The sequence below is a fragment of the Lagenorhynchus albirostris genome, chromosome 1 (genome assembly GCF_949774975.1).
Source record: "Lagenorhynchus albirostris chromosome 1, mLagAlb1.1, whole genome shotgun sequence".
NCBI classification, from domain to species: domain Eukaryota; kingdom Metazoa; phylum Chordata; class Mammalia; order Artiodactyla; family Delphinidae; genus Lagenorhynchus; species Lagenorhynchus albirostris.
The window spans coordinates 160,016,527-160,033,621 of NC_083095.1; the positions used below are offsets into that span (position 1 = coordinate 160,016,527).

The 17,095-nt window shown below is 42.9% G+C and overlaps 1 protein-coding gene across 1 annotated transcript in view; it reads left to right on the forward strand.

Annotated features, from left to right (window-relative positions):
• The window catches only part of ARNT2 (aryl hydrocarbon receptor nuclear translocator 2), a 195,324-nt gene that overhangs the window by 138,804 nt on the left and 39,425 nt on the right, over positions 1-17,095 (forward strand). The window contains exons 9-11 of the mRNA XM_060120677.1: positions 9,024-9,100; positions 11,223-11,357; positions 13,842-13,916. Coding sequence (XP_059976660.1) covers positions 9,024-9,100; positions 11,223-11,357; positions 13,842-13,916 — 287 coding nt within the window. The remainder of the gene's footprint in view (positions 1-9,023; positions 9,101-11,222; positions 11,358-13,841; positions 13,917-17,095) is intronic.

The following is a 17,095-nucleotide window of genomic DNA, read 5'->3' on the forward strand; positions in this document are numbered from 1 at the left end:
AGCCTCATCCTGCCCGATTCCTCCAAAGGATAGAACAGAAAAACATGGTTTCTTCATGCTGTCCTCTCTGCTTCCTTTTCTGGCCAATGGTATTGCACGCTCATCCTAAGTGTGGCAAAGGTGCATCTGTGCCCACTGCCCACAGATGTACCTGCTACCAGCAGTTGGAGAGTGAGGTCAGGGAAGGGAGAAAGAAGCTGACATTCGGGCCTTGGGCTGGGGACTCCACGCATCCTCTCATTCAAGCCTCACAGCATGACGTGAGCTATTTCATACCCATTTCAGACAAGGAAGCAGAGGGCAGAAGAGGCTGGGTCACTCTAACAGACACCACTGGTGCCCTACGGCACTGCAGCCTCAGCTGCATGCAGCAGGCGAGCTCAGACTCACCTCAGGCTGACAGCATCCCATGTCAAGATGTGGTGTCTGGGACTTCCCTGGTGGCACAGTGGATAAGACTCCCAACGCAGGGAGCCCGGGTTTGATCTCTGGTCAGGGAACTAGATCCCACGTGCATGCCACAACTAAGGAGCCCGCCTGCTGCAACTAAGCAGCCCGCCTGCCGCAACTAAGACCCGGCACAACCAAATAAATAAATATATATATATCTTTTAAAAAAACCAAAACGATGTGGTGTCCTTCTCCTCTGCACCAGGGACTCCCCTGCAAGGGTCACAGTTGGTCCAGTTGTAGGCAAAGCCCAGAGTGTGGAGGTGCTTCCCCGATCTTGGTTTTTCTTCCTTTTCTCTTTCACTCTCCTCACTGTCTCGCCCCTCCTTTCTTGGACTCACCTCCCATGTAAACTATCTGCACTAAAGTCCTGTCTCAAGCTCTGCTTTTGGGTTGACCCTAAACCAAGATACCGACTTGTCCATTTTCTGGAAAAACTCGGATTTGAAAAACTCTGATCTGAACTTGGTTTAGACCGCAGAACCTGAGGAGCGGTGTGAGTCAAGTGGCCCCTCAAGACTTTTTCCACTGTCAGCCAGATTCAGTAGAAGAAGAGCTGGGCATGGGGAGAGGGTGAGGATAAAAGAGTGGATGGGACGGTTGCTTACGGTCACTGTTTCTCCTGCAGCCCTCTCTTGAATAAGACTTTATCAAGATGGGCATGAACAAATCAGTGAAGGAGGACATGAATCAGTGCATTCAGTCTTCTAACACTTTAACTTCCTTCTCAAGTGATTTCTGGAACTGCAGTCAATGACAGTAGTTGCCGTACCACTCATGAGCACTGTAGCACGTAGAGGCCTCTCCCAAGGTGGGTGTAGAGACGTCACACGGACCTCATTTTAATGCAGGCTAAGATGGAGCTTAGCCAGTGTGGCTCCAGGACCCTGACTTCTGTGTCATATATTGTCAGTGGCATATACCATGCTAGAGAACTTTCCATGAAGTGAACCTGAAGAATATGGATACTACCCCCAAAAGGGGGTTTAAAAAGGGTTTAAAGTGTTTAAAAAGGGTTTAAAAACCATCTAAGACACAAATAAGCTTGAACTTAGATCTTTAGTATTTCTTCTAAGCAGCATATGGTTAAGTCTTGCTTTTTTATCCAATCTGATAAACTTGGCCTTTTAATTGGGGCATTTAGACCATTTATATTTAATGTGATTATTGTTATGGTTCATTTATGGATCGTTTTCTATGTTCCTATTTGTCCTTTGTTCCCTTTTTCCTCTTTTCCTGCCTTCTTTTTGAATTTTTTTATGATTTCATTGTATCTCCTTTTTTGAATTATTAGCTGTAACTGTTTTGGTATCTTAATGGTTGCTGTAGCGCTTATAATATACATCTTACCTTATCAGAGTCTATCTTCAAGCAATATTATACCACTTCACGTACAGTATAACAATCTCACAATGGTGTGCATCCATGTTTTCCCCTCCTGGCTTTTACATTACTGATTTATTTCATAGGAAAATAATCTTGGGAATTCCTTGGTGGTTGGGTTCAATCCCTGGTCAGGAAACTAAGATCCTGCATGCCGTGTGGTGTGGCAAAAAAAAAAGAAAAAAAAAACTTACATATTTACTCATGGTTACCGTTTCCAGTGGTTTTCATTCCTTCCTGTAGATTCATATTTTCATGTGGTGTTATTTCTCCTGTGGCATAAAGATGTTTTTAACATTCTAATAATGATGGTGTGCTGGTGCTGACCTATTTCAGCTTTTGTATGTCTGAAGAAGTCTTTATTTCACCTTTATTTTTGAAAGATATTTTCACTTGATATAGAATGCTAAGTAGACAGGGTTTTTTTTTCAATACTTTAAAATATTATCTTCTTACTTACACTGTTTCTGACAAGAAATCAACTGTCATATTTATCTTTGTTCCTTTGTATGTAAACATGTCTCTTTTTTTTCCCTCTGGATTCTTTGAAGACTTTCTCTTTTTTTTTAATTAATTAATTTTTGGCTGTGTTGGGTCTTCGTTGCTGCGCGTGGGCTTTCTCTAGTTGCAGCGAGCGGGGACTACTCCTCATTGAGGTGTGCGGGCTTCTCATTGCTGTGGCTTCTCTTGTTGCGGAGCATGGGCTCTAGGCGCACGGGCTTCAGTAGTTATGGCTCACAGGCTCTAGAGCACAGGCTCAGTAGTTGTGGCGCATGGGCTTAGTTGCTCCATGGCATGTGGGATCTTCCCCAACTGGGGCTCAAACCCGTGTCCCCTGCGTTGGCAGGTGGATTCCTAACCACTGCACCACCAGGGAAGTCCTGAAGACTTTCTCTTCATCACTGGTTTTGAGACATTTATGATGTGCCCTGGTGTAATTTTCACATTTCTCGTGCTTGGGGTTTATCACCATGCACTTACAGGAAAAATTAATTTCAAAATTTAATTTAAAAGTGCTGGTTTCACTTGAGAATGTCCTTGATGAAGAAGTAAAACTATTAATAATATTAATTGTATTAAAGTCTGAAATTGTCAGTATGTATAAAGTGACTTCTGCTGCATACCAAAGCATGCTGGTTGTGTCAAGGAAAAGCGCTCGTGCAGTTGTTTGAGTTGTGAGCTGAACTAGCTGCTTTTTTCACAAACACCGTGTGTTTACTTGAAAGAATGACAACAAACTATGGTTATTCAAACTTGTGTGTTTGGCAGGTAGTTTCCTTAAAAAGTTAAGATGAGCCTGTCACTTCAAGGAAAGCAGTTGATAGGATTTGTTGTCAGTGATAAAATTCAAACTTTTTAGTGAAAGTTTGAATTTTGGAAAAGTTGTAGCCACCACCATCATCATGACCAATACCTAACCATATCTTCTGATGCGATACATGGTGAAATTAACAAGTGTGATTTTTTTTTTATATTGTATAATGTAATGTGTCAACATTTAGAAGATCTGTGTAATTTGGTAAACCAGTATTTTCCAAATGATCGATACATGATGTTCAGAATCATGTATGGGTAAAAGATCCAGTCAAAGTGTGAGACCAAAATCTATTTTCATGTAACAGAGTGTGAAAAATTCATTGATATAGTCAGCGAATCACATTTCAATTAACCTTTAAGAAACTATCACTTGTCAAGGTTCAGGAAACTATCAAAGAAGAATATCAATAATTACCTTAAAAAACTTCTCCCCCCTCCAGCTAGCCTCCATGTGAGGCTATATTTTCTTCATATTCCTCAAGTAAAACAACATATTGTAATAGATTTTGTGCACAGCAGATAATAGAATACAGCTATCTACTATGAAGCAAGGCATTAAAGAGATTTTCAAAAATGCCAAACAGTAATTCAGAGATAATTTTTTAGGTGTCTTATTTAGTAAAGCAGAGAAACCCTTGAGACATTTCCACTAAGATCAGGAACCAGGCAAGAACGCCCACTATCTCTACTACTAGTCAACACTGTAATAGAGATATTAGCCCATGTAATTAAACAAGAGAAATCAGAGGCAAAAACTGTGTAAAGAAGAAGGAAAACTATCCCCTTTTTAAATTATATGATAATATACCTACAAAAGCCCAGTGAATCAATAATAAAAATAACTGAAGCAATAATTCAGTGAAGTAACACAATACAAAGTTAATATACAAAAGTCAATAGTCTTTGTATACATAAACAATACACAGAAGCGTAAGGGTAGAGAAAACCCCATTTATAATAGCAAGAAGGAAGGTGAAATACTTAGGATGGGGGAGTAGGAAGACCCTGAGCTCACCTCCATCCATGGGCACACCAAAATTACAACTATTTACAGAACAATTACCAATGAGAACAACCTGAAGACTAGGAGAAAAGATTTTCCACAACTAAAGAGATAAAGAAGGAACCACAGGGGCTTCCCTGGTGGCGCAGTGGTTGAGAGTCTGCCTGCTGATGCAGGGGACACGGGTTCGTGCCCCGGTCCGGGAAGATCCCACATGCCGCGGAGCGGCTGGGCCTGTGAGCCATGGCCGCTGAGCCTGCGTGTCTGGAGTCTGTGCTCCGCAACGGGAGAGGCCCCCTTACCACAAAAAAAAAAAAAAAAAAAAAAAAAGAAGGAACCACAGTAAGATGGGTGGGAGGGGCAAACATGCCATATAGTCAAGACCCACATCCCCAGGGAAGTGACCCACGAACAGGAGGATAATCACAATTGCAGAAATTCTCCCCATAGAGTGAGGGGTCCAAGCCCCACATCGGACTCCCTGGACTGAGAGTCCTGCATCAGGAAGACAAGCCCCCAGACATCTGGCACTGAAGGCCAGCAAGGCTTGCGTACATATATGTGTTGGTGTTGGGAAAATGGACAGCACATGCAAAAGAATCGAACTGGACTACTTTCTCACACCATACCACAAAAAGATCAAGATGGATTAAAGACTTAAATGTAAAACCTGAACCCATAAAACTCTGTGAACTAAAATATACTATGCTCTTTGACATCCATCTTAGCAATTTTTTTTTGGATATGTCTCCTTAGGCAAGGGAAACAAAAACAAAAATAAACAAGTGGGACTACATCAAACCAAAAAGCTTTTGCACAGAGAAGGAAACTAGCATTAAAATGAAAAGGCAGTCTACTGGATGGGAGAAGATATTTGCAAATGATATATCTGATAAGGGGTTAATATCTAAAATATACAAAGAACTCAGCATCAAAAAAGCAAACAACCCAATTAAAAATTGGGCAGAGGGTCTGAATAGACATTTTTCTAAAGAAGACTACAGATGGCCAACAGACACATGAAAAGATGCTCAACCTCACTAGTCATCAGGGAAATGCAAATCAAAACCACAGTGAGATAATCACCTCACACCTGTCAGAATAGCTATTCTCAGAAAAACAACAAATAATAAGTGTTGGCAAGGATGTGGAGAAGAGAACCCTCATGCACTGTTAGTGGTCATGTAAATTCGTGCAGCCACTATGGAAACAAAATGGAGGTTCCTCAACAAATTAAATATAGAACTACCATCTGATTCAGCAGTTCCACTTCTGGGCATTTTTCCAAAGAAAACAAAAATACTAATTCAGAAAGATATATGCACCCTTATGTTCATTGCAGCATTATTCACAGTGGCCAAGATGTGGAAGCAACCTAAGTGTCCATTGATAGATGACTGGATAAAAAAGATGTGGTATATATACACAACTAAATATTGCTCAGCCATAAAAAAAAAAAAAATGAAATCTTGCCATTCGTGACAGCCTGGTTGGACCTAGAGCGTATTATATTGATACTAAGTGAAATAAGTCAGGCAGAAAAAGACAAATACCATATGATTTCACTTCTATGTGGAATCCAAAAAACAAGACAAACAAATGAACAAGATAAAACAGAAACAGACTCATAGATACAGAGGATAAACGAATGCCAGAGGTATCAAATAAATAAGTAACAGGGATGTAACGTACAGCATAGGAAATGTAACAACTTTTAAGGTGACAGATGGTAACTAGACTTAGTGTGGTGATCATTTTATAAAAACATCAAGTCACTGTGTTGTACACCTGAAACTAATAGGTCATTTACACTTAAATTTTTAAAAAAATTTAAGTACTTAGGAATTTTCATAAGTATACAAAATACAAGTAGATATGAGGAAATTTTTAATACAGTTCTGGAAGACACAAAAGCAGGCGTACAAATGGAAAACATCCCCTGTTCTTGAGTAGGACAATTCAACTTTATAAAGATGTCAGTTCTCCTGAAGTTGGTTTATAAATTTAATTCAGTCCTAATAAAAACAGCAAACTATTTATGGAGTTAAATAAGTTGATACTAAGTTCGTGTGAAAAAATAAACGTCTAAGAATAGACAAGAAAACAATGAAAAAGAAAAACTACAAGGGAGGAATAGCCCTGCCAGAGACTAAAACATACAATAAATCCTCTGTAATTAAAATCCTGTGGTACTAATGCTTGATGGACAATTGGCCTGTGGAATAGAAGAGAAAACCCAGTATTAGACCCAAATACATACTAGAATTTATAGTATGATAAAGGTGGCATCTCAAATCACTGCATTTTTAATAAATGTTAGTGGGACAACTGGATAGCCATTTAGAAAAAGATAAAATTAAATCCAATATATCTCACACCGCTACACAAGAATAGCTCCAAATGGATTAGGGATCTAAATGTAAAAAAGGAAACCATAAAATGTCAGAGGAAAACAGGGCTAACTTTCTCTTTAACCCTGGTGTAGGAAATGGCTTTCTAATTATGACTCAGATACTAGAGGTAATAGATAGATAAATTTGACTACATAAAAATTATAAATTTTTTCAATCATCGTAAGGGAAGTCAAAAGACAAAGGCCCACCCGGGAGAACATATTCACAACATATACCACAAAGGCTTAATATGCCTGATATACGAAGAACTCCTGAAAATTGAGGGGCAAAGGATCAAAATCCCAATAGAAAAATGGGGAGGGGACTTCACTGGTGGCGCAGTGGTTAAGAATCCGCCTGCCGGGCTTCCCTGGTGGCGCAGTGGTTGAGAGTCCGCTTGCCAATGCAGGAGACACAGGTTCGTGCCCCGGTCCGGGAAGATCCCACACGCCGCAGAGCGGCTGGGCCCGTGAGCCATGGCCGCTGAGCCTGCGCGTCCGGAGCCTGTGCTCCTCAACGGGAGAGGCCACAGCAGTGAGAGGCCCGCGTACCACAAAAAAAAAAAAAAAAAAAGAATCCGCCTGCCAATGCAGGGGGCACGGGTTTGAGCCCTGGTCCAGGAAGATCCCACGTGCTGCAGAGCAACTAAGCCCGTGAGCCACAACTACTGAGCCCATGTGCCACACTGAAGCACGTGCGCCTAGAGCCCGTGCTCTGCACCAAGAGAAGCCAGCACAATGAGAAACCTGCACACCTCAATGAAGAGTAGCCCCTGCTCGCCACAACTAGAGAAAGCCCAGGCACAGCAACAAAGACCCAACGCAGCAAAAATTAAAATATATAAATAAAGAAAAAAGAAAACCTTTTTTAAAAAAATAGGGAAGATACACAAATAGACAATTCACTAAAAGATAAGATACAAAAATGATCCTCAAACATATGAAATGATGTGCAGACTCACTCATAATTAGAGAAATGCAAATTAAGACAGCACTGGAATACCATTTCTAACCTATCCAACTGACCAAAATTAAATCATATGACAGCATATTCTGTTGGCCAAGACTGGGGAAAAAGGCCTCTCATACCTTGTTGGTGGGAATGCACATTGGTACACTCCTTCTGGAGGGGAATTCGGCAACACCTAACAAAACTACATACATATACACTTACCTTGTAACCTAGAAATCCCACTTCTAGGGTAGGTGTATCTTCTGGGTGTATCTACACCTCCAATTCTTAAGAAAATGTGTGTGCACAAGATTATTCTTTGCAGCCTTGTTTGTAGTTACAAAGTATTGGAAACACCTAAATGTTCATACATAAGAGGGTGGTAGTATTCAACCTTGGTTACTCTACATAATGCAGCAATATGCAATTCTGAAAAAAGAATAAGGAGGAGCTCTATGAATAATTACGGAGTGACTTTCAGGACATACTGTGAAGTGAAATAAACAAAGCCCAAAAGAGCATCTACAGTGCACTGCCCTTCATAGGAGAAGAGGAGACAGATGCTCATTTGTGCAAAAGAAATACAGCAAAAGATAAAGCAGAAACATAAGGGGCTGGTTACCTCCAGCGGGGGGAGGGGGGTGGGGACGGGGGAGGCAGAGAGGAGTGTGAAGAGGGTGGTGGGAATGAGGAGGGAGTGACATTTCTCTGGCCCTTACAGCTAGAGTCGTGTTAACACTCCCTTCACAGTCTGTAGTGATGGGCTGTCACTGTGCTTGTGTGATGCCATCACCGTGAACCTTCAATCTGACCTAGTGCGAAAATACTTACGTTAAGTGTTATGCAGTATAAAAGGGAATTTTCTACTTAACAGCTCTTGTCTAGGAGATATCAGAGCAGAATGCTTGTTTCACTACAACAGTTCTAACCAACAACAATGAGGATTGTTTTAACCAATTCCTTCCTGTCCAGAGCACTGGTTTTTAGCGCTTTATCAGTTTCTCCTTTCTATCCCTCGAAAACCCTGACTTTACATCAGAAGGGTGAACACTGGTTATGTTCTCTTCCCTGGCAAGTTAGTCATTTTGGTTTTGGTGAGTTTTGTTTTTTGTTTTTGTTTATGATTCTGCCTCTGATGGTCTTTGATTTTTGGCAACAGATAAGTGAAATATTTACATAATTTGAAGTGCCCCTATACACTTCTTATCGAAATTTCTCTTATAACCAAGTGTTTTAGCCAAGTTTTGCAAATGTATAAATGAATAATTTGTTTCATCTTCCTTAAATCCCTCTGCATCATCCACAGATGCAGATGATAATGTACCGTGAAATTATCAAAAGACATCAGGCAGAGAGAGGAGCAGGAAATGAGCGAGGGGTGGTTAATTCATTGGCAGCTTCCCAGACCCTGCAGGGTCAACAGTGGATCTGTATCTTTGACTGTGTAAATAAAATCATGGACACTTTTACCCTTTTTCGATTCATCTTGGACATGTCGTTGATGACTCTGGCATTTCTCATTTCAGGAATGACCATACCCGAAGAAGATGCCGACGTGGGACAAAGCAGTAAATATTGCCTTGTGGCAATTGGAAGACTCCAGGTAAGAAAAAGCTCACAGCCTTTTTGATCTCCAGGGAAGGCTTATTATTGCAAAGAGCAAGAGCCTGTAGGTTTGGATGCCTTTTTAGAACTCCTGTGTCCTCAGTATTGTTGGGTTCTGTGTCTCACTCTGTGGGAGAAGGATGAGGCTGAATCTGGGAGAAGAAGGGGGGCAGGGACTCTGAGCTGCGGGCAGCAGAAGCAAGCTGTCCTTGCTTCACTGAGGGCCTGAGTCAGTCCGTCTCCACATGTGCGCCAGTTACTGCAAAGTTGAGCTCTGCTTACATCACACCCGGGTTTTTAAAATATTTTTTATTGAAGTATAGCTGATTTACAATATCATGTTGGTTTCAGGAGTACAGCAAAGCGATTCAGATATATAGAGAAAGATAAATAGAAATATAGATAGATAAACAGATACATAGACAGAGACATAGATAGACACATAGGCACATAGATAGATATTGGGCTGGCCAAAACGTTCGTTCACGCTTTTCGGAAAAACACGAACGAACGTTTTGGCCAACCCATTGCATAGACAGATATATCTTTTTCAGATTCGTTTCCATTATAGGTTATGACAAGATACTGAATATAGTTCCTGGTGCTACACAGTAGGACCTTGTTGTTTCACACCCCTGCTTAATCCCCTTGAATGTTGCCCCATCGTCTGCAGGATAAAGCACTCACTCATCTTACAGCCCCACCTCCTTCCTCCCCCCTCATGCCCTGTTCCCAAACGACAGCACGCCCTTTCCACAAGCCCACCGTGCACTTCCCCACTGTTGCAGGTGTCCATGGGCTGTTCCTTGTGCCTGGTATTTCCTTGTTTCCCTTCTTCTCCTTTTACAACTCCTTCTCCTCTTGTTTACTTCCTATTTCCTCATCCTTCAAGATCCAGTGAAATGACTCCTTTATCTGCTTAGTCAAAATGAATCACCCCCTCCTCCCTACACGCCTGGCATTACGTTTATATGTCAGTTCTTCACTGTCTGTTTTCGTATAGTTAGTTGAGGGCAGTCCCCTTCCTTGCAAGCTCCTCAAGGGCAAAAAATGTGTCTTTTTAATCTTTTGAGAATTAGATATGCTGAATAATGTATATAAAGTCCGCTGGCTTCATGCCTGGCACACACAGTAGCCACTCAGTCTTTCTCCTTGTGGCATCGAGGGCCCTCCCCGTACTGATGAAGGGGCCATGACAGATGTAGTTCAGAGGACACTGACCTTTCACATCCCTGGTTTCCTAGGTCTTACCATTTTCAGACAGATGAATAAGCTATTCCATTCACATGTGATAAGCATTGGTTATTCCTTGCAAATGGGGAAGAAAGAACACTTGGGTAAATTCAGTTCACAAATATAGACTTTCCAAATATTTTGACCAGTTCCTTAGACTCATTTCCCATCCTTAGTAATGGGAAGGTGGGCGAAGGGAAGGGTGTTAACATTTCTGAGCACCAGCTGTGTGCCTGGTGTTGTGCCAGGGCTTGACGTGCAGTGTCGCTCTGAATCTCACAACCACCCTGTGAGGTTACAACTTCCTAATTCCCAGGGACTGATAAGGAAACGGGCTCAGAAATGTAAAGCAAGTCGTCCACTCTTCCGGTGAGTCCAGGGTGTAGCCAAGGCAGTTTGAAACATTTTAAACTCATTGTACTCATGACCTGGAAGGATCTGTGAAATTAAATCCACATGGGGGAATTCCTTGGTGGCGCAGTGGTTAAGAATCCGCCTGCCAATGCAGGGGACACGGGTTCGAGCCCTGGTCCGGGAAGATCCCACATGCCGCGGAGCAGCTAAGCCCGTGCACCACAACTACTGAGCCTGTGCTCTAGAGCCCGCGAGCCACAAGTGTTGAGCCCACATGCCACAACTACTGAAGCCCGCGCGCCTAGAGCCCGTGCTCCGCAACAAGAGAAGCCACCGTAATAAGCCTGTGCACCGCAAAGAAGAGTAGCCCCAGCTCACCGCAACTAGAGAGCCCGTGCGCGGCAACGAAAACCCAACGCAGCCAAAAATAAACAAATTAATAAATTAATTAATTTTTTTAAAAATCCACACGGATTGTTCCCATTCTCTAACTCAGACTCCATCACCACCTCCCTGTGGATTTCTCCATCCAGGTGACCAGCTCTCCTGTGTGCATGGACATGAGCGGGATGTCGGTGCCAACGGAATTCTTATCCCGGCATAACTCTGACGGGATCATCACATTTGTGGACCCAAGATGCATCAGTGTGATTGGCTACCAACCCCAGGTAGGTGGTTTTGAGCTCATGGCAGTCAGCTAGAGATTTAGTTTTACTTAAAATGCACCTACTTCATTTGTTCGAGATATTGTACATCACAATATAGGGAAACACAGGGTAAAAATCCATCTCCCTACCTGGGTACAGTAATGTCCTTCCAAAGCCAAAAAGAACATTGTATGCCACTGCACTGCTTAAAATTAACTCTCCATTTTTTGTCCTAACCACTTCGTTTAATCTAAATGATTTTTCTCAAACTAGAATTAAGATGCTCTATGAAAAAGAGACTCTCTGATCAATTAAGTTTGATTAACACCAAACGGAAAATCTCCTTAGAAACTTTAAAAGTATATTAGTGTGAAAGATGCTGAAAAGTCTTAAAGATGTTCAATTAATTTTGTCTGACTGCTTGTTTCTCGAATGTATTTGGAAGCTCTTTTTACAGGGGGCACATTTTCAAGGCCTTTCTTTAAAAAAAGTCCATGAGAAACACAGAAGTCATAAGAAACACCAAAAGGCAGGAGAGATTGTTCCAAATTAAGATAAACCAAAGAAATAGAATAATAATATGTAATGTAAGAGCCTTAATTGGGTCCTCAGCCTGAAGACTTATAAAGGACATTTGGGAGGAAATGTTAATATGTATGGAATAATGGGTGATTTTATCAAATAACTATTGATTTTTTTTTAGGCATAATATGGTATATTATGGATTTGTGAGATGGTGTCATTTTTATGAGATACATATTTCAGGGGAAGTGTCATGATTTCTGCTAATTATTTTCAAATGATTCAACAAAAAATTTTTAAATATATGTGTATATGAAAGATATTTCATTTCTATATATTTTATGTTTCACTTATATATTTATGTTTACATATATATGAAAGAAAGAGGAAAATGCAAATGTGGCAAAATATTGACAATTGATGAATCAAGCTAAACGACACACAGGTGTTTATTATACCACCCTTTCAACTTCTCTGTAGATTTAAAATTTCAAAATAAAAAGCATTTGAACAAAAAAGAAAGAAAAAAAAGGAACAAAGTTTGGGATATGTTGATATGGGTATTTTAATTATATATATATTTTTATAAATTCGTTTATTTTATTTATTTTATTTTTGGCTGAATTGGGTCTTTGTTGCTGCACGCGGGCTTTCTCTAGTTGCGGCAAGCGGGGGATACTCTTTGTTGCAGTGTGCGGGCTCATTGCAGTGGCTTCTCTTGTTGCAGAGCACAGGCTCTAGGCACGTGTGCTTCAGTAGTTGTGGCACACAGGCCCAGTAGTTATGGCTCACAGGCTTAGTTGCTCCGTGGCATGTGGGATCTTCCCGGACCAGGGCTCGAACCCGTGTCCCCTGCATTGGCAGGCAGATTCTTAACCACTGTGCCACCAGGGAAGTCCCCCATGTAGATTTAATTTCACAGCTCCTTCCAGGTCATGAGTACAATGCGTCTAAAATGTTTCAAACTGCCTTGGCCACACCCTGGACTCACCGGAAGAGTGGACCATTCTTTACATTTCTGAGCCCCAGTTTCCTTATCAGCCACCAGGGAAGCCCACATATATATTTTAGAACAGACCAAATTGAAATATTGGAACCATTCATATAATTCTACATCTCTAGGTTGATGGCAAACTTCAGATTTTGGATCGGAATGATGGGGAAAATTAATCTGTTTCCAAAATCACCGTAACCTCTGATGGCCCTCTGTTTCCAGCCAGATCCATTTATCCGCTGGCATCTTCCATGGGCATCTAGATGCTTTTTGGCACACAGATAAGACTTCCTTTCCACTGTCAGTGTCCGCTCCCACTGAGGCCATTTGCGGATTTGGGTTCTGATCGATGACTTAGTTTAAATCCTTTGCCATTTAAGGTACTTCCAACTGGACCACTTTCCTACAACGCATTTGCCTTTTGACGGTTTATCTTTTTATAGTTGGTTTCATTGCAAAACACTTTTGTTTGGGGTTAATGCTGGGTCCTTTGAATAAAGCACAGAGGAGCAAAGGTAGGTAGTAAACAGGCTTTTAGCAAGTACAGTTATTTTATGATAACAGCATTTCTCCAGGCACGAGAGAGCTGCAGCTTCCCCATTTAAACAATTCCAGTTTTCATAGGCAACACATCTGTCCTCATGCTATCATTTGCGTTCTTTTTGTTTATTAAAATGTTTATTACAGTTTGCCTGTGCAGTTTGCCTCTCCAAGGCAAACAAAAATAAAATTGCATTTTAAAGCTGCTGCTCTAATGCCTTAGCAAAATTAGAAGTCCGTGTTGAACATGCCGAGAGGACTGAGGATAGCGTACGAGACGCCAGCTCCATGATTGCTCAAAGAGAACATTTGCATCCGCTTTTTTTCCCCTAATGATGGTGTGAGCTAAAGGGTTGAAGGGGGTGTATGTGAGCGCTCTTGTCTAACGGTGAGATATAAAAAAATGAAATGTGGGATTGGAGATGATTAAAGCTTGTCTCTTTATTTAGGATCTTCTAGGAAAGGACATTTTGGAATTCTGCCACTCTGAGGACCAGAGCCATCTGCGGGAGAGCTTTCAGCAGGTACCACCAGTGCTCATTTACAGGTGACGTAGAAGCCGGCTACACACGGATGTAGTCCTTCGATGTGCCAGGCAGGCCAAGCAGGATCCCACCGAAGGCATCAGTCAGGGCCCCTGCCGTGAAGGGGCTCGCAGTCCAGCGGGGACGGCAGACCATCAGGAAGGAATTTCTGTTCGTGGGAGAAGAGCAGAGGAGGGAGAGGTTGACAGTGTGGGGAAGAGGCCGGAACAGTCTCCGAGGGGAGGCAACAATTGGGATGGGTCTTAAACGATGAGCAGAGAAGAAACGACATTCTAGACTGAGGGGCCAGCACCTGAGATGCAAAAGAGCATGGCTTTTTGGGCGAGTTATGAGTAGTTCCTCACGGCTGGAGTGACCCTGGCCGGCTTGTGGGGAGGAGGTGGGCAGTGGTCAAAGATGAGGCTGGTGAGGCCAAATTCTGAAGGGCCTCATGTGCCATTGCGAGGTGCTTAAATCCTCTCCTGAGTCGTTTAAGTGTGGATTCCCTTGAGGATTTGAAGTGGAGCAGTGTTTTTGAAAAACAATTTTGGCAGCCCAGGTATGCAGAAGAGACAAGGGTACGAAATAACTGGAACAAAAGACAAATTGGGAGCCTGCTTCAGTCGCCCAGGTGAGAGGTGGTGAGACCCGACATGGGGTAGGAGCAGCAGAGGAGGCGGTTGTGGGGTTAGTGATGCTTTGGATAGAGACGTGAAGGAGAGAGAAGGATTGAGGATGACCGTGAGGGTCTGAGAGGAAGGCCACACTACTGACTGCATCCCGAGCAGCATTATGACCAGCTGCTGTTTATTGAGCACCTGCTATGTGCCAGGCGCTATGGAAATCCCTTTCGCACACACTGCTTTCCTGAATCTTCACGACAGTCACGGGAGATGGGCAAGTGAAGCTCAGTGAAGGAAGAGCACCTTAGGGCAGTCTTCTCACTGAGGACCTGCCACCTCCTGAGCCCGGGTCCACCTGGGAGGAGAGAGAGACAGCCAGTTTCACAAAGGGCTCCGGCGACTCGCTTCAGCCCCCGCAAAGAAAAGGACGGGTAATGTTACAGCAGAGGGGCCTTTAAATGACTTTTTAAGAGGGAATAATAGTTCGTCATTCATCTGAGAGAATAAGTCCTTGACCTTCTGCTTTACAAGTGTTTCAGAATGAGGGCCTCTGACAGCTGAGCTCTGCTATTAAAGGCCTGGGTATGTCTGCACAAATAGATTTAGTGCTCCAATTACACGCCTCCTGCGCACGCAGATCACGTAACCCCTCCTGCGCGCTCCGCTCTGTTCTTCCCAAACATCACCAGCTCCTGGTTTTCTTTCCACCTGTCAGACTGCTTTGTTGTCCCTCTTCTGCCTGCGTCTCCAAGCCATGATGCCCTAGGGCTCCATTACTGACCTTCTCTCCTTCTCTCTAATATCCCCCAGGTGATTTTTTTCATTAAAAAAAATGTTACTGGAGTATAGTTGATTTATAATGTTGTGTTAGTTTCAGGTGTACAGCAAAGTGATTCAGTTATACGTATACATGTATCCATTCTTTTTCAGATAGGTTATTACAGAATACTGAGTAGAGTTCCCTGTGCTATATAGTAGGTTCTTTTTTTTTTTTTTTTTTTTTTGTGGTACTCGGGCCTCTCACTGCTGTGGCCTCCCCCGCCGCAGAGCACAGGCTCTGGACGCGCAGGCCCAGCGGCCACGGCTCACAGGCCTAGCCACTCTGCGGCGTGTGGGATCCCTCCGGACCGGGGCACAAACCCGCATCCCCTGCATCGGCAGGCGGACTCTCAACCACTGCGCCACCAGGGAAGCCCTATAGTAGGTTCTTGTTGGTTATCTATTTTATATACAGTAGTGTGTGTATGTTAATCCCAAGCTCTTAATTTATCCCTCCCCCCCCCCAGTGTTTCCCCTTTAGTCACCATAAGTTTGTTTTCCAAATCTGTGAGTCTGTTTCTGTTTTGTACATAGGACAAATACCGGTATGATATCACTCATAGGCAGAATCTAATTTTTTTTAATGTTATAAATGAACTTATTTACAAAACAGAAACAGACTCTCCCAGGCGATTTTATCCACTGGATGACTTCAGTCCAGACCATCGCCTGCGGATATATAGGCACCTACCCCACCCTTGCACTCAAATGCCCATTAACCTTCAAATATAGAATGCTCGATTCTCTTCTCACAGCCCACAGTCTCCCTTGCACCACTGTCTTTCTGGTTGCAAAGGCCAGAAACCAAGAAACAGTCTTCACTCCTCCCTTGATCTCCCTCCACACATCCAGGCCATCGAGTGCCCCTGTTACACCTCAAGAGACACCCGTAACCCGCCCCGTTCTCCCTCTCTTCGCTCCTACTGACCTTGCCTAGGCCACCCGTCCATATCTCTCATTTTGACTTTTGCAGCAGCTCCCTGGCTGGTCTGCCTGCTTTTACTCTCGTCCCAGGCCAAACCATTCTGAAAACGTAAATTAGATTTCGCCACAGCTTTACCTAAAAAGTGCCGGCGGCTTTCCCGGGCACCTAGAAGCAGGTCCCAGCCCCGTACTCACCACGGATGCAGGAACCTCGCCCTGCGTGTCTCATCCGCATGTGTTCACACATGGGCCACCCTGGCCTTCTTTTGGTTCCTTGAACACATTATGCTTTCTCCCACCTCAGGGCCTTTGCACGTGTTTCCTCTGACCCTCACTCTTCACGTGACTGACACCTCTTAGCTTTTAGGTTTTAACTCCTGTCACCTCAGAGACCCCATCAGTGACTACCCTAGCTGAGAAAGATCCCCTAACCTCCTTCTCAGTCCCTCGTTTTTCCTCCACAGCAACTGTTGCAGTTTTCAATTGTTTTCTTTGTCCATTGATTTCCTTTTTTTTTTTTTTCTGTCTCCTCTACTAAAACATAAGCTCCCTGTGGGCACGCTCCACATCTGTGCTTTTCACCATCGTCTCCACCACTGGCTATGGTGTTTGCATGTGACTGTTCTTAATAAAGTAGTCTAAATGGACCATCACCCACAGCAGGTGACTTTCAGTTTGGAAAAAATGGGAAATCAGAATGGTTAAACATTCAGTAAGCACTGCTATAGTATATCTCTTATGCCACCTTTGCTAAATATGTGGAAATTATTATAAACTGTGTGGTCTAGCATCGTCCTCTTTGGACTGGGTTGG